The sequence below is a fragment of the Microchirus variegatus genome (genome assembly GCF_963457635.1).
Source record: "Microchirus variegatus genome assembly, chromosome: 3".
Lineage (NCBI taxonomy): Eukaryota > Metazoa > Chordata > Actinopteri > Pleuronectiformes > Soleidae > Microchirus > Microchirus variegatus.
The window spans coordinates 8,700,236-8,722,255 of NC_139804.1; the positions used below are offsets into that span (position 1 = coordinate 8,700,236).

The 22,020-nt window shown below is 42.3% G+C and overlaps 1 protein-coding gene across 1 annotated transcript in view; it reads right to left on the reverse strand.

Moving 5' to 3' along the window:
- The window catches only part of slc41a1 (solute carrier family 41 member 1), a 59,760-nt gene that overhangs the window by 25,042 nt on the left and 12,698 nt on the right, over nt 1-22,020 (reverse strand). Inside the window, exon 3 of the mRNA XM_083886494.1 lies at nt 5,487-5,594. Within this exon, the coding sequence (XP_083742620.1) occupies nt 5,487-5,594 (108 nt within the window). The remainder of the gene's footprint in view (nt 1-5,486; nt 5,595-22,020) is intronic.

Below are 22,020 nucleotides of genomic sequence, written 5' to 3' on the forward strand. Positions count from 1 at the left end.
ATGTCATCAGAGAATAAAAAATTCTCCCGTGTTTGGTGCAAACTCCAAACGGGCAATTTTGTGCGGCTGAAGGACACAAGGCCTTTGAAGACTTGTAATAATTGATTATTTATTAATTTCCTTATAAATTAAAAACGGGGCACCACTCCTCTTTAACCGAGGAGAACGACAGGTCCAGAATGACCTGTCACTTCACCACCTTTAGATAAGTCTTGATTATCAAATATGTATTTAGATTAATATGAGAAATATTAATTCTTAAATTTGGAATGGAAGGTGTGAGATCGTACACTGGCTTCTTGCAATTACCAATGTCACAGGCGCGGAAACACAAAAGACAGAGAACAGTACTTTAGATAAACAAGATCAAACATTTATTAAAGTATTATAGTTGTTTACAACACATCAATAAACGTTCATTCTTTATGGAAACTAACTAGAGGGGACTAGCTGTGTGTGTGTGTGTAAAATAAAGAGGGGCATGTCCCTCCCTGTCAGCTAGCGACAGTTAGCAGAGCCTGAGTTAAACTGTTGTTTTAACAGATCAAAGGAGATCTTCCGCCTCACCACGTGATCACAAGCCGTGTTGAGAACAAAGGTGTGATCAGCTGAAGAGGGACAGAGTCTCTATCAAAACACAAAGAAACGTGCAGGTGAAATAGGTATTTTATTGGATCACACATTTTAGCTGGAGTGAGTCCAATTGAACTGTAGTTTTACAGATCGAACACAATCTTTTATTCTTCTGTGCGGGGCAGCGGGCGATCAGGTAAACAGTGCGAGAGTAAACAGTGATCACAAGCAGAGCGTTAAAAAACTGCTCAGGTAAAAACTCTGATGAAATGTGCAGATGAAATGTTTAGAAATCAATCGCTGAATATCTTTTTAAGCAATCAGCGGAGAAGCCAAGCGGGCGCGTTCCTTAGCGATGGCTGTGCAGCGTGCGGCATGCAGCTCGCAGGGACACAGCAGTTGACAAGAGTAGAAGTGCGTAATTGCCACATTTTCCAAAAAAAACAAAAAAAAAACAAACAAGAACAGAAAGAAAATATTTTCAACTCCGGCAGCGAGGATGAGACAATTTTTGGGTGGTGGTCACCTCCTTTAACGCAGACGAAGTCCGGTCGGAAGTGTTTACCTCCGTCAACACAGACAGGCCAGGTTGGAAGGGAAAAGGATTTTCCTTTGTCCTCAACATGTGGTTTTTCAGGCTTTATGGCTTTCCAGTAGGCCTCAACAGTCTACAATGGCTAGGCCCAACACTTCCCTCGCAGATGCCGTCTTATGGGACTGCAGTTGACACCAGTGACAAGCTTAATTTGGACTGAGGATCGTCCCATATCTTGACGGACAGTCAATCGGATCCTCCGGCTCAGGGACGGTGACATTTTTGTTCCTTAACCCTCAGGATCTTATAAGAAGTTTAAAATGACTGTCTTACTCCGTCCAACCCCAGCAGCAACAGCACGCTTGGCCTTGCTGATGCAGCTCAACAATCGGACCGCGTTCAAAGAGAGAAAGCTTTTTTGCCTTTGCCATCAAGAGGTCATGACAGTGTGGATACCTGACAGAAAATGGCACAGAATCCACATTTTTGTGAAGATTTAGGCAATTAAAGGCTGTGGTCTTAAACTTTTGATCAGCATCATTGTATCATTTGTTAGGAAACAACTGATTGACTAAAACACTATGTTTGTTTACAGAATTTTTTTTCAAAAATATGAAATGTTTATAAATTATAAAAAATACAATTAAAAAAGCTGCTGTTCACAACAGTTTTGCCATTCACGCATTCACTCACACTTTCATACAACGCGCATTTTTCAATCACACATCTTTCATACCCATTCACACGCTGCCAACACAGCTGTCAGGAGCAACATGGGGTTAAGTGTCTTGCTCAAGGACACATCAGCATGTAGACTAGAACCCACAACCTTCGAGTTGAAAGACTTACAGGAACTCACTCTAAACCTATGTGGGTTTGCAGAATATATATTATTTGTAAATAATGTAGTAAACCTGATTTCAGTGGCGGCTCCTGAAGAAAATTTCAGGGGGGGCAATTTTTTCTGATAATGATTAAGGTGACCCATTCAATAGGTGCATTAAGCAAGACAGTATCAATGTGTTGTTAGGTGATTAACAGTCCTCCTTGTGTCCACTAGATGGCAACTTGATAAACAAATATTATTTACATGAATCTAATGTATGATGTAAAATAGCAATAGTAACAGGACACAAGATGTGTCCAGCAACCACATAAAGACAGGGGCAGCATATTAAGTCAAGTATTTATTAACTGACCAAGGATCAAGAGCTTTCACAACTTTTACCAGATACATACAACAAACATATGACAAGATAGTGCAGTCAAATTATTCATTAAGTGTAAAAGGAAAGTGCAGAATTGGATCTTTAAATGTGTTGATAAAGGCATCTTAGAATAATTCTCTCTTACACAAAACAGTCCGATTGTCTGATTTGCGTGAAGTTTAACCTGCAGTTAAACCCTGAGCAATACAAACATCAACAATGTTAGCAAACAAGCTAACGAACGTCGCCTCAAATGACTGCTGTCCGCTGCTACGAGACATAAACAGCTAACACGTATGAAAGTGTGAACTCCGTGGCACTGGTAAAACTACATACTTATCAGTTAGTGCTGGGACCGGTTAAACGAGCACAATTCTTCTATTTTTAAAACAGCGAGCTTCGCTCAGAGCGCCACCAGCAGAGAGGCGAACAGCTTATCGGGAGAGGTGATGTGAAGAGAAGAGAATATATCCCCTCTTCTCTTTGCTCAATTTACATATGACGTAAGCACGTTAGTGCATGCACATAAATCGTCATTAAAAATGCATTGGAGGGTATGTTTTTCAAAAAAAAAAGGAAGAAGTTTTTAACATGATTTTAATCATGGTTTGAGAATCATCACTTACATACAACAGTAGTGAAACACAATGGTGATGGTTGCGATAAACAGACATATTTATTCTTTCTCTACCACTTATCCACCACATAATGGTCACGGGGCTGCTGGTGCCAATCCCAGTTGACATAGGCCAAAAGGCAGCGTCACAACCTGGTCAAGTTTCCGGTCCATCACAGGGACATTTTACAGAGAAGAAAAACAATTCACTCTCTCATTCACAACTACAGTCAATTTAAAGTGTCCATTTAACCTCTGCATGTTTTTGCTTGCAGACATGAATGCTTGCCCGCTCTCACAGAAAACATGTCTGACATTGACATTATATTTTGCAGGGACAGAATAAAAAACACTGATAAAAGCTGTCTCTCTGTTAGACATCCTTTTCTAGTAGGAAACTGAAGTCTGTGTACTTTGTAATCGGCTTATTCCCTGCACCAAAGATAAAACAGTGAATATATAAAGATATCACAGACTTTGAGTGATATTGATTTTATTTCTTCTTTTTCGTAGCTAAATTCGTTTTTTCCTTGTGTCCCTGCTGGCAGCCATATTTTCAGTGAGAGGATATGAAAGCTTGTTGTGGCAGTGGCGCTTGGTTAGAGCGGTGGGTGCTGGAGAGGGAGGAGTGGCTCAGCCGGTGATCAGACAGATGGACAGAATCAGGTAACCAGTCAGTCAGCAGGTTTGTGAAACAGGAAGTATCACACTGATATCTAGCAAAGGGGGTATATGCAGCATGGTCAGCTTCCACTGTGTGTAAGTATATCAAACAACCAAAGAAAAAAAAGAACCTGAACTGTCCTTACTGCCAGACAGGTAAACAGGTCAGGCAGATGAAGGGTCAGGTGAAGGTGAGCAGGTGAACGGGCAGGGTCAGTGATAGATGAAACAAAGAGGATTACAGGAATGCTGCATTCAGTTTGTCTGAAACTCAGGCTACGTTTGGTAATATGACCTTTGACCCCAGGGACAATCAGCTATAATGGATCTTAGCTGATGAGGGGAATGAGACAAGTTGGGTAACTTTTTAGGTGGAGACACTTTCTTTTTCTTTTCACCACAGTGAAAAATTAAACCATGTTTATCTATTGTACTGAAACAAATAAAATGAATGTATTAATATAAACCATGGTATTTCTGGCATCACACCCACTGTGAACCCTAACCCTTACCCAAGCAACTGCACTCTCACTGGAAAGGTGGCTGCCAGTGCAGACACATGAGAAGAACAGACTTTATCGACTTTACAAATGGCTCACTGAATAAAATCTATGACCACTGAAGTCTATGATATCTGAGGAATTCTTTTTTCAACTTTTTCACCAATAGTCAACTCTTCTGTCTGAGAGCACCAAGACAGTCAAATGGCCTTAAATTCATGGAAGGAGACTGCTACCACATTACAAAAATACAATGGTTTTTGCTGTAGGACACGGAAAAACATAAAGGATCACTTTAGGGCAAAAGGGCAAAAGACAAGCCCATGGAAAGAGTGGTGACCCAGGGTGAAAAGCCCTCCCGGTGATTCTGGTGGTGCTGGGATGGCTGTTCCAATATGTGAAACACAGAGAGACGGACAGCAATTTTGAAAACAATGTAAGCGATATCCTAAAATTCAATGGCGGAAAGTTGTGTTGCTAGGCAGCGGACGTTTATCTGGCTATTTTGGTTGTACATCCCCCCGCACTGAGGTGAATACAGCAAAGAACAACACGTTGAGCATAAACGCCTGCGTGCATGATTATAGTCGCACCACGCCACAGCGTCATGCGCAAGTATAATCAAGGCTTTAAGTGCTTCACAAACTAAAATACTGTTTAAAGGTGAGATGCAGCAGAATTGGTTAAGATATCATAAACTTAGGGCCAATTCCAATTCCTATCTTAACCCTCAAGCTCAACCCTTTTCTTAACTGGCCCTCAAAACCAAGTGTTGAGGGTTATTTTGTCACTTAGAAATGGGACACCCCTTAAATGCAGATACGTCTTCAGACTGCGGGGGGCAGAATAACGCAAAAGCTGCGTCCAGTCTGTCAACTCCAAAAAAGAAGAAGAAGAACACATTTACGTCACGATTATTTATTTATTATTTTATTTCCGTCAAGTTATTAGGTTACGCAACAATGACGTCAGTAATCCATAATATGGGCCTAAACTAAGATAATACAATGATTTTCATCATTTTTATATCTCTATTAACAAAGAAAATACTTAATTTGTATCGCACTCGCTTCGCTGCTTTCGACGCCATCTTTTTCATGTGAAAACACACAAGCAATGCATTCTGGGTAGCCCTTGCTCCCAAGGGTGGTCTCGGAAAATCTCAATATTGAGGGCGATACGGCCCTTAAACTTGCCCCTCAACTCAATTTTTCTGAGAATCGGGACAGCACTTGCACTAGCGGGAGTGCATTTTGGGGTTTGAGGGTTAAGCAAGGAATTGGAATTCACCCTTAAGATGGTGTTGATTTTATTTCAGTTTCGGACATGTTTTTAGGTTAGGTTATAAGAAAGCTGCATGTGCGCGCGCACAAACAAATTATGTCTCTTACCGCTGTGGAAAGTCTTGAGGCCAGTGTCATCTCTAGGTTGCCTTTGAGCCCAAGTAGCGCTGGAACCAGGATGAACACCTCAGACACCTCCATAAACACAGTCCAGTGCTGCAAAGAACACATGCATTATCAGAAACAATTTAAACACTGCCATGTCGCTAAAAAGAACATCAGATTGTCTCTGAGTCTCAATGACCTTGTACTTAAACAATGATTCAGTGGGAAAATTGTGTCTAGATGATGGAACAGACTGTGTCTCAGACCTTTCACACCACACAGTTTGTATCACTTTGGCTTTCCTTTTACAAAGTCAGCAGGAATCTGTGCAGAAATGATTTATTACCGTTCTCTTTTGACTTTCTACCTTTAGTTAATGATCATCTGCCAATTCTATTACACAAGGACACCAGGCTCATGTCACTGTAATAACTTTGGCACACACATAAGCCCCTTTTCCACCTATGGTCGCAGCTCGCCTCGCCTCGGCACGGCATGGTTTAGGTTGGTTTTCCACTTCAAAATAGTACCTATTCAGCGTGGGCGGAGTCATCATGTTACTTCGTTTTACATCAGACACACACAAACGAGTGATTAGTTACTTGTAAAACAGTTGTTCCTCGCCAGAACTGGTACTACAAAAAAAGTACCAGGTACCAGGTACTATCACTAGTGGAAACGCAAAATAATTGTGCCATGCTGAGGCAAATCATGTCGAGCTAGTGGAAACGCGACAATACGGGACATCATACATGACCACTTACAGGAAAAATGTTATGACTTAAGCAAATACTTCAGAGGTACAAATACCAATAACCAAGAATGAAGTTTATCTGACCAGGTCTATTTCTAGCCCGATGTGGCAACTCATGAGTGAGATTGGTGCAACTCTCAAGTGTGTAAACACTATAAGATCTAATGAATGAAATTGAACAATATGTCCAGTGTGTAACATTTATGAGCATTTATTGGCATTTACTTAATATCCAGAGCATGTATTCTGCATTTTGAAAAATGTATGAAAATGTGAAAATGTACAATGCAATACGATATGTATTTTCCAGACACACTTGGGAAAGGGAGGGGTGATGTCACCATTAAATGGCACTAATTCTCACACACATTTGACCTTTATCAGGAAGAAAATGGCAAGATGGTTCCATGACGACAGTGAGCTCAGTAAACCATGTTGAAAAAAACATAAAGATGCTGTGATAAAATACGTTAAAATAAGTTAAACAATATCCAGTAGCTTATACTGCATTTCATTTACATCAGAACTCCAAGTATAGTCAGAACTGGACTGGCAGTGACGACACTTCCTAGTTCACTACATTCCAGAGGATATTCGGAAATAAACATGGACACTTCACGTGAGAGATTCCAATCACCACACAAGTGGTGACATAGGAATAGCAATAGCAATTTTAATTAATAAAACAAATACATCAGTGTGGCTGAGCGAAATTCATTCATTTCCTTCAATCTCAGTTTACAGAACTCTGCATTTCACTGACCCACTTTACACTTTACACATTACACTTCCATCCATACACTACTTCCAACTGCGTAACCATGAAGCCATGGTTTTAACCTCATCATAACATTTTCACTCTCTGTTTTATCCTGATCACTAACACTCATGTAATTTCAGACCCTGTCACTCACTCCTCCTGTCACTCCCAGTCACCTGATCTGCCTCACCCCATCACACTTGTCCCTCATCAGCTAATCACTCTGCTCACATATATACCAGCCAATGTCCCCTTGTTCTCTGCTAGATTGTCTAGCCTGAAAACTAGTTATCCAGCGTCGTATTCTCTCTGATCCTGATATTGCCTGAGCCTGCTTCTGACCTATGGACCTTCCCATTTTTGCCTGCCCCTTATTGGATTTGTTTGCCTCGTGGATTGATTTCCTGGTTATTGAACTCTGCCTTCAAATTAAACACTGCCTGTAACACGTCTACTGCTATGTCTCGTGTGTCGTGCTTTTGGGTTCTCGCCTGCCATCTTGTGTGCCTGACACGGAGACCCCTCGAGCCCTCACAGTTCTCCGTCATGGTGCCAGATACAATGCAGCAATGCAATTTCCTGCCCGATCAGTATGGGTGGCTACGCAAGACTGGCCAATGGTCGGTAACGTCGTTGGTTGTGCTTTCGGGCTACAGTGGTGTCCGAGAGAGAAAGAGTGTGGTGTTGTTGCAGCTGAATAACATTGAAACACAGATACTTTTGATACAGTGTTGTTTTCGTCAACTATGACGGTGACGAGATAAACATCGCTCTTTGATGACTAAAACATGACAAGACTTATGTGAGTTTTCGTTTACTAGACAAGAATGGACGAAAAAGTTGGGTGGTCTGTTAGACGTGTTTTTTGTTGTTTTTTTGGCCAATCACCTGACGGTCACGGAGAAAGCACATGGCTACTTAATATGCACGTACCCAGCTGCTGCTTATGCAGTGTATGTGTGTGTGTGTGTGTTCACTGTTGAATGAAGATGGATAAGGAAACCCACAGAAGGACTGAACTGTGGCTGGACTTCTTAACAAAGACATACACAGACACTTCTGCTCGGTGAGTGGAATCGTTAGCATTTTATATTAGCGATCTTTATGCTAACGTGTTAGCAAACAACAAACAGATGGATTATTTAGCGGCAGGAAGAAAGCAGGACATGACAATAACTGGACACAATAGTTAGTAGTAGTGGCTAAAGTTAGCTTTTGTTACGCTAACGTCAATTCATTATCTGTGTGTTTCTCTAGCAGCATGTTTAGCTATGTTTACATTCAGTGACGTATGGTCATCTCTTTGTGTGTTATAATAGCCAATCTGCAAGCTCACAATATGTTTCAGTGTGTTGAACTTATAGATCTGCTGCTATTTTCACAACTTGTGTAACACTGCCCAACAACAATCTCCAATACTTATTGACCTAATTACATTTGTTAAAAGACTATAGCCTACTTCTTTTTTCGACTAAAACTAGATTAACACGTTTTTGAGTTTTCGTCAACTAAAACTGGACTAAACTATCACATATAGAAGTGACTAAAATGTGACTGAAACTAAAAAGTCTTCCAAAAGATTAAGACTTGGGGCCAATTCCAATTCCTATCTTAACCCTCAATCTCAACCCTTAACCTTAAAGGCCACATTATACTTCTCCGACTGCGTATGCGTTATCCGTCTGCCTCTCGGACACGCACTGCAATTTCCCGCCCGATCAGTAGGGGTCGCTGCGCAAGGTTGTTCTGCTTCAGGCTACAGTGAGCAATGGCGTCCGAGAAAGAAAGAGAGAGAAAGACTGTTGTTGTTGAAACAGTAGCCGTTTCGCACTTTTCTGTGTGACAGAACGCAGTTTTAAGATAATTTGAGGCGAAAAATTGGCCATTTAGAGTCTAAACATGTGCTGTGTGTGTTAAGATATGCATATTTATAGTTTGGCAGGGGCGTTATCGGCGGGGATCAGCTCCGCGTCTGTGGACGCTCGGTGCTCACTGTGAGCCGGCACAGAGCAGCTCGGCCTGTCCTGAGGACCAATCGCAGAGTCTCTGCGTAACCTACGCAGAGCACTTTACGCAGAAGTATAAATTGGGCTTAACTGGCCCTCAAAACCAAGTGTTGAGGGTTATTTTGTCACTTAGAAATGGGACACCCCTTAAATCCAGATACGTCTTCAGACTGTGGGGAAGAATAACGCGAAAGCTGCGTCCAGTCTGTCAACTCCAAAAAAGAAGAAGAAGAACACATTTACGTCACGATTATTTATTACGATCCGTTTGTCAGTCAAGTTATTAGGTTGTCAGCTAGTTATAAGATGATACTCATACAAATACCACAACCACGGACATATTCAGCTGACAGCTGCTACACATCACGGCTTATTGGAAAGTAAACGATAGCAAACGATCGTTTGTCCTCACCGGCCGGCTATGACAAAAGATCGTAAAATAAAAATACAATTTACGCAACAATGACGTAAGTAATTCATAATATGGGCCTAAACTAAGATAATACAATGGTTTTCATAATTGTTATATCTCTATTAACAAAGAAAATACTTAATTTGTATCGTACTCGTTTCGCTACTTTCGGTGCCATCTTTGTTTTGTTAAAACATGCAATGCATTCTGGGAAGCCCTTGCTCCTTAGGGTGGTCTCGGAAAATCTCAATATCGAGGGTGATACAGCCCTTAAACTTGCCCCTCAACTTAATATTTCTGAGATACGGGACAGCACTTGCACTAGCGGGAGCGCGCATTTTTGAGATTGAGGGTTAAGCAAGGAATTCACGATAGCCTCACATTTCACCTGTAACAGGTGAATGGCCTCTTTATTAAGGGTTAATATGACATGTTCAAAATATGAAACACTGTGCTGATCAATATATCATCCAAATAACAGATTCTATAGAGAGAATAATAGAGTCTGGGTGAGGCTTGTCCGCATTCACCCCCCCCCCCCCAAAAAAAAATTATTCTGAGGCTTTTTGAAAGACCATTATGGTGACTCATGAAGTAAGTGGAGAAAAATACGAAAAAGCAAAATTAATTATTAGGCCAATTCTGTAACATTGCATTTTATTTTAATTAGGGGTGCACCGATTAATCGGCCAGTGACCGGAACCGATTTTCGAGTGATCGGCTGCAATCGGCGATCGGCCGGTCAGACAGGAATATTCCGATTTTAATAAGCCAATCAAATGAACCCACATCGCGCAGCATCAGCAACACACGTGCACGCGGCTACACGCACATGTAGTAGAGTGTAGGGCTGGGCGGTATACCGGTTTACACCGAATACCGTTTATTTTCGTTATGATATGAATTTCTAATATACCGCCATACCGGTGCATTTGATTACACAACATCCACGCAGCCGCGGCGCTGCTGTCTACTTTGCGAGTGAGCGCGCTCTGCATGTAAACGTTTCATTAATGTTTATATATTTGTTTCAATCACTGAACGAAGCCTGTCATATTTGGGACAAGAGTCAGGGCCTTAAATCACTTGCACAAAACCTTTGATCAGCACTCAGCATTTGTTTGTTTGTCATTTAAACCAGTGTGAGCAGAGAGCGCAGAGAGCGCGAGGCACGGGGCGGGAGAGAGAGCGAGCGAGCGAGAGAGTGAGCTCTTGGTCATTAGTTAATTTACTTATTTGTGTGTAGGTAATATGTTGTGAAATATTTTTAAACTTAAAGGTCCCATATTATACCCTATTACCCCAAGTTAAACTAGTTCCTGTTGCCCTAATGAACATGCCTGTGTCATGCTTTAGTCAAATATCATAAGTCAAAATAAGTCAATATAAGTCAAAATATCATAAGGATGAAGCACAATAGCAGTTCAATAACTCTGCCAAAACAGCCTTTTTCAGAATGCTCGGTTTTGTGCCTGGTCATTTACATGTGAATGAGACCCAGGTAAACACACATCCACTGCTTCCAGGGGAGTGTCAATCTGACTTAAGGCCACATTATACTTCTCCGACTGCGTATGCGTTATCCGTCTGCGTCACCACGGAGACGCCTCGAGCATTTATACTTCTGCGTCGTTGTGACGGACACTCGCTGCAATTTCCCGCCCGATCAGTAGGGGTCGCTGCACAAGGTTGTTGTGCTTCTGGCTACAGTGAGCAATGGCGTCCGAGAAAGAAAGAGAGAGAAAGACTGTTGTTGTTGAAACAGCGGCCGTTTGTCACTTTTCTGTGTGACGGAACGCAGTTTTAAGATAATTTGAGGCAAGAAATTGGCCATTTAGAGTCTAAACATGTGCTGTGTGTGTTAAGATATGACGTATTTATAGTTCGGCCGCGGCGTTATCGGCGGGGATCAGCTCCGCCTCTGTCAGGACGCCCGGAGCGCACTGAGAGCCGGCACAGAGCAGCTTCGCTCGGCCTGTCCTGAGGACCAATCGCAGCTCTTGCCGTCTCCGTTGTCCCTTGACGGAGTGACGGACACTTATAAAATATTTCGTGCAGACGGAGACGACGCAGAGGCTCTTCGACAGTCTCTGCGTCGACGCAGAGTCTCTACGTAGCCTACGTAGAGCACTTTACGCAGAAGTATAAATTGGGCTTTACTATCCACAGCCATACTGTCACCACTTATCACCTATTGTCATGCACCGTTGTCACAACCCCCGCTCCATATACCCCATAGTAATGTCCGTTTACCTGTTGTTACTGCGTTTCACCATAATGCATAGAGTGACCACGATTTTGGCTTCTCGCGATCATAAAAACATTAAAATCGAAGAAAAACGATTAATGCAATAATAGTGTATGTAAATTCCTATGCTAGAAAAAGACCTTGAATGCACCAGTGTTACTGCGGCCGCAACTGACGTGTGTGGATCAATAATATGAGGAGAGAACGTGGAAACACGACAGAAAGGAAGCCTTTGGTTGAGAAGAAAGGTAGGACAACATCTACATCTTTCTGCAGTGCTTTCAAACGCGCGCTCTTCATATTATTGATCCACACATGTCACTCGCTAACTGCAGGCACGTAACTGGTGCGTTCAAGGTATTTTTCTAGCATAGGAATGTACATACACGATCAACAACAAAGGGCTTGTGAAGCTTGTCAACATTTTATATCCACTGGACACAAAAATCCTCTGAGGCTGGAAGTTTGTGTAAAACACTGTGCTCCGCTGTGCAGCCATTCTTCCTCCCTCGCCTGCACTCTCGTATTTCACAGGGACAAGGGGGAGCTACGGTGGAGCTGTGAAGTACTCTGCCTTGCGGGGTGCCAACATTCAAGGTGAAATGTCCGCACTATCGTCACTTGGTCGGGAGGTGTAAACATCGCATGTTTTATCGCCTATACTTACACAAAGTGGAACCACTAAAACATGAGTGAGTCTTGTTTTTTCACATTTTGGGGACTGGTATGGCCCCCTGAGTCCCAAATATAAGTACTAAAAGATTAAAAAGTTGATTTTGCACAATAGGGGACCTTTAAATAAACTACACATACAGGTGGTGATTCGTTTTTTGTATTTTTAGTTCGATATTGGATGTGAACTGATTGTATTTCTATGTTAAAATGTTCTATTAAAGAAAATATGCAAAAATATATATCTTTCTGTATGCTGTAAAGTGGTTAAAAAATTGAAATCGGAATTGGCTAAAATCGGTAACGGCAGGTCAAACTTCTTGAAAAATCGGAAATCGGCCCCAAAAAATGGCAATCGGTGCATCCCTAATTTTAATCTAATGTTGTTGTTATGACTGGGACTGTGTGTACTTACAAAACTAAAGTCAAGGCATTTCAATTCTAGAGGGTGCCCCTCATCTGGTGCGGGCCTTTTTTTTCTCCGCACCGCCCCTGCTGACTCTGCTCTTCTCTCTCCTGCATTGTGCGCAGCTCCAAGCAGCTCTCGTGTCCAACGCTGAATGGATAATTTCTCAATGTGCAGTTTTATCCACACATCCATATATGACACATAAATAATGATCTTTATGACGAGTACAGTCGCGATGAAATACAGGGGATCCAAGTAGATCTTAATAAGCTGTTGACAGATTCTCAAGAGCGCACTTTTCATTGTTTTCACTCCGGTCTCAATCTAGAAGACACTTTACACTTAGGTAATAACAGATGCATCAGATGAGCTGATCTATTTGGTTAACTGCTCAAAGAGAGAGAGAAGAGAGTTCTGTCGCGGGGAGTTCATAATCTGCTCTGCGCTGCAGCCAAGTTTCACTTTTGCGCAAAGAGACTTTCCAGCATTTAATAGCTGATGTTCCACCGTGTACTCACATCTTATTGCAATCGTTTTATTGGTGTTCTAAACTGATCTTTACTCTAAGCGGGTATAGACAGGCGCGTGCTGGCCGCAGTTTTTGCGTGCGTCATTACAACATCGTTTCCATGGTTACCGGGGGAAACGGGAGGAAAAATAGGGCGTCTTTAGGGCGTCCTGCGCTTGGTTCCTGTCTTCGTCACATTACCACAATCCCACAGTCACCGTCTTATCCTCGAACTTCCCACTAACGGTCTATTGACTCTGTTGAACACCGCGGTTATATCCTGGTTGCAGCGAGTGTTGACTGACATCTTCTCCCTGGCATCTGCGGCGCAGCCGCACATTGAAGTGAAAACAGAATCACATATAGGCTGCTATAGTAACTTGACAACAGCTGAGACTTTATGATATATGTGTGTGTGTGTGTGTGTGTGTGTAACTGCTGTTTTGAATCAGCAGCTGCTACGGTCTGCAGCTTTTTTTCTCTCCCTCTTGCGCCGTTCTTCCTCATCATCACTGCGGGACGCACTTACATTAAACTTTGATATCAAGTGGGTGGCGGCGTGTCTGAGACTACTGATCTCGGCCCTGCAGGACTTGATCCATCAATTTCTGAAATATTGCAGGCTCGCTAGCTACACCATAAGGAAGCCGATTTACTCGGTACAGTCCTTTGTGTACGTTTATGGTCAAGTACTGTTTAGAACTATCTTCTATTTCTACTTGTTGATATGCTTGCGACAAGTCAAGCTTGGTGAATTTATCACCTCCTGCTAGTTTAGTGAACAAGTCCTGTGGTTTGGTATGGGGTACTGATCTACCTCCAGCCAGGGATTGATAGACACTTTATAGTCCCCACAGATCCTTAATGACTGATCCATTTTTGGAATGTTTACAGTTGATGAAGCCCATTCGGCGTAACTAACAGGTGTAATAACTCCATCAGACTCCATTTTATTTAGTTGGGCTTCAACTGCTTCCTTCCCTGCATAAGGCACAGAGCGTGCTTTGCAAAACAAGGAACAGCTCCCGCCATGACATGGAGTTTAGCTTTTATTCCTGTTACCTTTTCTAGACTGGGCTGAAATACCTCTTGGTATCTGTTGCATAATTCCCCAACACTTTCAGGTGCTACTCTGTGTACAAAAGACCAGTCTATTTTTAACTTCCTGATCCAGTCTCTTCCCAACAAGGCTGGACCATTACCTTTGACCACAAGTAGGTTTATTGTGTGAGTGTTTTCATTACATTTCACTTTCACAGGCATGTGCCCTCTCACTTCAAGTGCCTGTTTACTGTAGATTCTCAACACACAATTTGTATGCATTAGTTCCACTTTCCTAAACCTGCGTTTGTACAGTTTTTCTGATATTACAGACACGGCTGCTCTTGTGTCCACTTCCATTTTCAACCTTATTTCATTGCTGATTCGATGCTTGGTCCATTTGGTCTGCCTTTCTGACCACTGTTGTGCATTCTGTTTTGTCACTTCATGTGCCAGTCCCATCTCATAAGCTCCAGCCAGTGTCAAGTCCTTAGTATGGGCAGCATTCAACGTGCGGTCGTGGAGCTCTGCACTTTTAACCCCGCACACAAATCTGTCTCTGAGCGCATCATCGAGAAATGTCCCAAACTTGCAAGTAGCCGCTAGTTTCCTTAAACAAGCCATATACTTACTTATGGACTCATCTTCTCTTTGGTTTCTGGAGTTAAACTTGTATCTTTCCGCAATAAAGTTCGTCTTCAGCACAAAATGTCTCCGCAATAACTCAGTAAGCTCCACCAACTTGAGCTCGGACAGTTTTAACGGCGCACACAAGTCCATCAGTTAAGTGAGATTCTTTCTTCCCACAACTGTCAGGAACACCGATTTTGACTTATCATCCCCATAAGTCAGGCCGTTTGCTACAAAGAACTGTTCCAACCTTTCCAAATAGGCCTCAAACCCTTCTTCGTTTTCGTCGAAGTGGAGATCTTTTGTTTTTGCCGAATGCAGTAGCCATTTGCCTCTCGTCTCAACGGAGTGTTCACTTCACAAAACTCTTTTCACCGTTAGTAAAGTCCCATCCTCGTCGCCATTAATCTGTTGTGTCCACAGACTGTAGGGTAAAGATACTTGGGTGAAAGACGACAGAGAATCCAGGCTAGCAACATTGGCTTGTTTATTCTGGCTGCAGGTAAAAACACACCGTCTACTACAGATTGAGCTTCTTCTTCTTCACCAGACCTCAAAAACACCGTGTGGTCTGTATGCGCCCCCTATAGGCAAGAACATGTTACAACACCCTGTGAACATGAGCGGCTACACTACACAAAAATACCTTCTTCTCACTGTACTTATAGAACACCACAGTTGTCAAAAACAACACTGTTTTGATACAAAAATGCCGGGAGTGACTACTTCAACTACAAAGGAGCTAACTCCATTGTGCTTATGGCTACGTGTGATGCCAGGTATCGGTTTACAACTGGACGGCGGGGCATATGGACGGGAGATCGACGGCAGTGACCAATCGCAGCCTTTGCTCTCTCCGTTGTCCCTTGACGGAGTGATGGACACAAAATATTTCATGCAGCCTTAAAAAAGTTGGGCTTAAAGAACAACGTGGGCAGGTGGCGGGTTTGCTCCAGAGAAACACTAATCATTCACACATACGTGTGAGATAAAGAGAAAGTGGAAAAAAGACATGCTCCATGTCTCTAAAGAAGTTCTTTGCGAAAGTCTGTCTGCTTACCAGAGTGCTGTTAAGGCTATGAAACTGTAATATTTCTCCAATATTGTGTCCCGTAATCACAAGCCCCAGGTTCTTTATAATATTTTTTATTCCCTTGGTAACCCCTGTGATAACTACAGCAGTATTCTTGCTCACCCTCTGTGAGACTTTTCTCAATTTTTTTATTGAAAAGATATCTGCCCTCAGGCCACGTGCCTTCTCTTCTGTTGACCACAGCTTGGATCTCACCGTTCCTCCTTTACATCCTATTTTTGACCAGTTTGAACTGTTCCCATCCCCTCACTGACCAATGCAGTTAATCGTCTGTGACCTACGGACTGTCCCTTCGACAGCATCATCTCTTGTTTTTTTAAAGAGGTATTGAGTATTCTTTCATCTATCAATTTCTGCCTCAAAACGGGATGTGTTTCAACTGTTCTAAAAAACACAGTTGTGCAGCCACTTATTAAAAAGAAAAATCTGGACTCGTCAGTCTGGTTTTAAACCATGCCATAGCACTGAAACAGCACTGCTGACAGTTTTTAATGATTGAATGGTAATTGTTGACTCAGGAAACCCTGCTATGCTAGTACTCCTCGATTTGACTGCTGCTTTCGACACTGTGGATCATGGGATCCTCCTGGCATGACTGGAGCAGTGGGTGGGCATTACAGGCCCTGCTCTTTCATGGTTCCAGTCCTACCGATCGCAGTTTTTCCGTGCAGCTCTGTGAATTCACCTCATCCTCAGGCCCTCTCACCTTTGGGATCCCCCAAGGCTCCATCCTCGGGCCGATTCTTTTCCTGCTTTATATATTACCACTGGCGTCCATTTTTAGGAATCACAATCTTTCTTTTAATTTTTATGCTGACGACGTTCAGATCTACTTGCCTTTAACATAAAAAAACAATGATTCTACACAGACATTGCTTGATTGCATACATGATGTTAAATCTTAAATGATCGTAAAGTTCCTGAACCTTAACGAATCCAAGACTGAAATTATAATGTTTGGATGTGGTCCAGCAGGTTTTCCTAATGACTTTCTAGGCCCGCTTACACCTAACATTGGGTCATCAGTAAAAAGTGTTATATTCGACCGTCAGGTTAGTTGGGTTTTGAAAAACGTATTTTTCCATTTGAGGGTTTTATCAAAAGTAAAAGGGTACCTGCGGCATAGATATTTTGAGACCGTAATCAATGCTTTTATCAACTCACAAATTGATTACTGACCACTCACTCTTGCTAATAATCGATGTCAGTGAAGTGACATCGATTATAATCGGAAATTTCGATTCACTGCAGTTATTGATATATTCGATAATTCCAAAAAAAAGAGAAAACAACAACAACAACAACAACAAAAAGTCATTTTTGGCTGTGTGTGTAGGTAGGCAGTTCTACCGGTATGTCCATGTCCATTTAAGATGCTCGGACATGTACAGTGTGTGTAGTCACATGACTCCACGCTCTCTGTGACAAGAAGGGAAAGAGACGGTGAGGAAAGCCGAAGCGGCTGCTGCGGCAGGTGCGGTAGAGGTGCTGCCAACTTGCCGAATTTGTTGCTAAATCTGCAGACTTTGCGACTCCTCCTAACAACTTTTTTTGTCAAATGCGACTAGTGACAAATCTCCTGACTCTTTCTGTCGTGTTGTGTTCATATATGTTATGTTTGATAAGTGTCAGTACTGATATCTGTGTGTCACGGCGCACATGCTTATATCAGGCAAATGGTCAATTATGCCAATTAGGCGATTATGTAATTTAGCAACTTCAAACTTATCGTTCATATATCTTTAATGAGGTGAGCTGCTCAATATATCGTGATATGGATTTGAGACCATATCACCCAGCCCTAATAGTTGGTATTCTTAGACCTGACCCTCAGCACCCTCCTCCCTGGCTGCTGGCCAGTCAGTGGGTTGCCTGAGAGTCTCAGGACTTGTCAATATGGTCAAGTGCCTCCAATGTAAGTCGTGCAATCATAGCAGGTTTGTGGTCAGTACAAAGCTCTTGCTGAGGATGAGGACATCAATTTTTTTCCTGTAAAAGTGCTTATCTTTGGAGCTGGTCCTACGGGCCTCTAGCACATCAATATTCACTGAGGCTGGCAGAGACAGAGAGGTGGATATACACAGAATATAGAGGAGGAGTTGACATTACATGACATTCCTGCTGTGAATCCAGATGTACATACAGTGCTGATAAGGAATGTCATCGACTGGATAGCTAGAGTGTGTTTTGTATCAGTAGGTGTTTTATCAGAACTTCAGTGTGGGTTAAACTCCCTCTGTCAGAACCCTTACTGTCACCAGGCCAAGCACAGTTCCTTCCAACAGCCTGCCCCTCAGCTTGGCTCACTGCCTTCTGTCAAGCCAGCAGCCTTCTGAGCACCTCAGTGAGCACTCCTCTCTCCTTTCACAGCCACATGCTTTCAAGCTTGCTCTCTCTCTCTCTACTTCTGTCTCACTCTCCTATCTCTCTCTTTGCCTACCCCGTCGTGATATATGTTGTTGTTTCCATGGAACACTGGCTCTGAGCCAAACTCGCCCCCCTCATGGCCACCTCCTCGGTTCTAAGAACTCTACAGGACAACCCCAGTACCACTGTGTACAGACCTATAGGAGCTCTGGTATGCAAGCCCCACAAGGGTCAAGTTGCCCAGTTGAGTAACTTGGCCCCATTTTATTTGTGATCACTGTACTTGCTGTACTGAGTATGAGGCTGAACCAGATGGCATACAATATCAATGAAACTCATACTAGAACACTTGAACAACGTCTCTCCATACTTTCCTCATTTCCTGTGAAGACAGTTGCAAATGCATTCTGCTCATGCATATACACTAGGGATGGGCATCAGCATTTAATTATTTAAGTATTATATGTATTTGATTATCATTCACTTAATTATAAAAAGTCAACCAGTTACTATGTATAATACATTAGAAAGGTACAAAACAAAATGGCAGAATTTATGATTTCTTAACCATTTTTCAGAGAATATTAATGATAACACAAAAAACTTTTCTTTCATTCATGGTTAGTGGTTGGCTGAAGCCATTTACTGTCAAACAACCATGTTTACTCTTTTTAAATCATAATGACAACACAAACTACCCAAATGACCCTGATCACTTTACATACACTGATGATTTGGCCTGTGTGTGGCCTGTGTGTGGGGCTGTGCATGTGTGTGTGGTGTAGGGTGTATGGAAGTTAGTGTACTGTGCATGCGTGTGTGTGATGTCAGAGAGTGAATCAGGAAGTGTGTCTGCCGTGTTTTGATGTTGAAGAGCGAGAGAGAGAGAGAGAGAGCCTTTTATGGTTTTTCCCCTCTCTGTGGGAGTACCCAGTAAGCTGTGCATCACCTGCAGAACTAAATAAAGTGCCGTGTTCACTACAGACGGAGTCCCGCAATCATGTTGTGGTTACCATAACAAGCTAATCCGAGCGAAGGAGCTAACGGATCCCTTTACTACGATTCCGGGATCTGCCCGTTCGGTTTTGGTAACAACGATCAGGAAATGTAGTTTTTGACTGGAGACAAGTCATCACAAGTCAAAGAGACAAAGTCCGAGTCACGGCTCAAGTGAATAGTATTCAAGTCCAAGTCGAGTCGCAAGTCATGGCGTATTTTATCAAGTAGTGTCTGAAGTCATTAAAATAATGACTCGAGTCTGACTCGAGTCCAAGTCATGTGACTCGAGTCCACATGTCTGCCACAAAGTATCCAGCTCATAAAAGACTTCAAGTTGTTATTAATGTTAAAGGGGGAAATACACACTATTAAGAACTGAGGTATGTTAACTTTGGGTAGTTTGTGTTGTCATTATGATTTAAAAAGAGTAAACACAGCACAGTTGTTTGACAATGAATGGCTTCAGTCAAACACTAACCATGAGTGAAAGAAAGGTTTTTGCGTTATCATTCATATTCTCTGAAAAATGGTTCCTGTTTGGGTATATAAACTTATGAGCACAACTGTATACGTTTGGAAACCATTGGTACTAGCTGGTTGTTCATTGTGTGTAAGCTGCTGCACTCGCTAGTAAAGATTAATAGTTCAAAAGCTCACTATAAATTGTGTTCTTGTTAAAAAGTTAGTATGTATTTGAATATTTTTGCTTGGTTATTGAATGGGTATATATTTTTTTGGTTTTTCGAGGAAGTGGATTCACTGAACTTCGGTTAGATTGGGAAAAAGAAAATGTGGAATGTCTGGTCAACATTTGAAGCTCCCACAATTTCCATAACTATATCCTTTTTAATAGCCTTTTATTCAAAATCAACAGAAATTAAACTAAGATGTTAGGGCCTTTCTTTGACACAAAGAAAGTGACAGTTTCTATAATTTTACTTTAAGTTCATGTGTTATGTCTGTGCGCCATGTATTTTCAGGCATAATCTTGGCTACTACTTTCCGAAGAAATCGCCAGCTCTTATCTGCACCATCTGTACCCAGTAAAATGTTGTTTTTAGGTAGGTTTTGTTTTCACTTTCACTGTTAATCTTCAACACATATTATCTATTGTTCACTCCTGTGTCTGAACTCACTGAGGACAGATTAATTAGGCAAGTTTGCTTTTTTAAGTATGTGACACAAATACACACAAAATGATGTGACGACACCACAAATGTACAATTAGCGCATGATGTGTTTGTAGATGGCGACTAGGGATGTCACGGTTAACGGTGTAACCGTAAACCGCGATAACATTTTTGACGATAATAATTACCGTCTTCATTTCAAAGAAAATTATTATCTCGGTTAATAACCGCGCCCGCGGTGTAGGCACCGTGAGCCTTTCCAGCGTCTCCGTCTGCTGAAGTTGCCGCGCAGGCGCACTCTGTAGCAACAATCAGGTTGTAACCTGATGTTCAAACTTTATCGAAGCTGGAATCATGGCCGAAGGAGGAGACCACAGCCCTCAGGACATATACGTATATGAAAACTCACCCATAACAGTACAGCACGGCGTCACGTCATCATCTCAGACAACTACCGTGTGTGTCCTGCTCTCTTTCAGCCGCTGAATAATCCATCTGTTTGTTGTTTTTGTGACGATGATGTCTGCTAACACGTTAGCATAAAGATCGCTAGCTTAAAATGCTAACAGTCCACACACCAGCAGTCTCTGAGCTTTCGCTGTCATTGTGAAGATGTTCAGCCACAGACAATTAGTGTCATGTTCTCCTTGCCTTCCTTTGTCAAACAAAGCTTTTGTTGATGACTGCTTTGATGACAATCACGCTTTAATTTCGCACTGCACACACACACACACACACACACACACACACATAAGCACAGGAAAGTTCTATGCACTATCTCTCCTCTTTCTCTCGCTCTCTCTGTACTGCATATTAATTAGCCATGTGTATTCTCCGTGATCATCAGCTGATTGGCTGAAAAAACAACAAAAGCTCTGGAATGTGAGATCGTCACACCCAAACTAGGATTGACACACAGCGATAAAACAACCTTAAAGGGGAAATAAGTAGTTTATAGTGCCATCTAGAGGAGAGGCTGAAATTTACAACAAAGACCTGCTGCTCTGCTCACCCCCTCCCTTCCCTGAGCGCTAAGGTGTCCGCTGCCGGTCAACTGTCGTCCCCGTCGTCTTTCTCCGTTTCAGCAGATGAGGTTCGTGATGTGAGGGAGAGGGCGAGCTACCGCGGCCGTAGCAGACGAAGCCGAGAGAGTGGAGGCGGGACTTCCGCTACAAGTAAAGAGACGCTTGTTTTGTTCTCTCGCGTTTGTCCTTACAGGCTCCGGTAGAAACATGGCGTCTCGCTGCTAACAGTGGCTATGCAACCGCGGTCCGTGGTCATGTTATTTTACATGACTTTTTGAAACACTACGAAAATGAAACAAAAACTATTATACAGCGACTAGACAATGCAGGAGCACATAATATGTATAAAAAAGTGGATTTTGGGTTATATAAACCCATAAATACTACATATTGTACCTTTAATTCAAACACAAAGTTTATGGTTTTAAGACCCACAATACTGTGTCAATAATGTTAACATGATAGTACAGCTGCAGCGCCCAC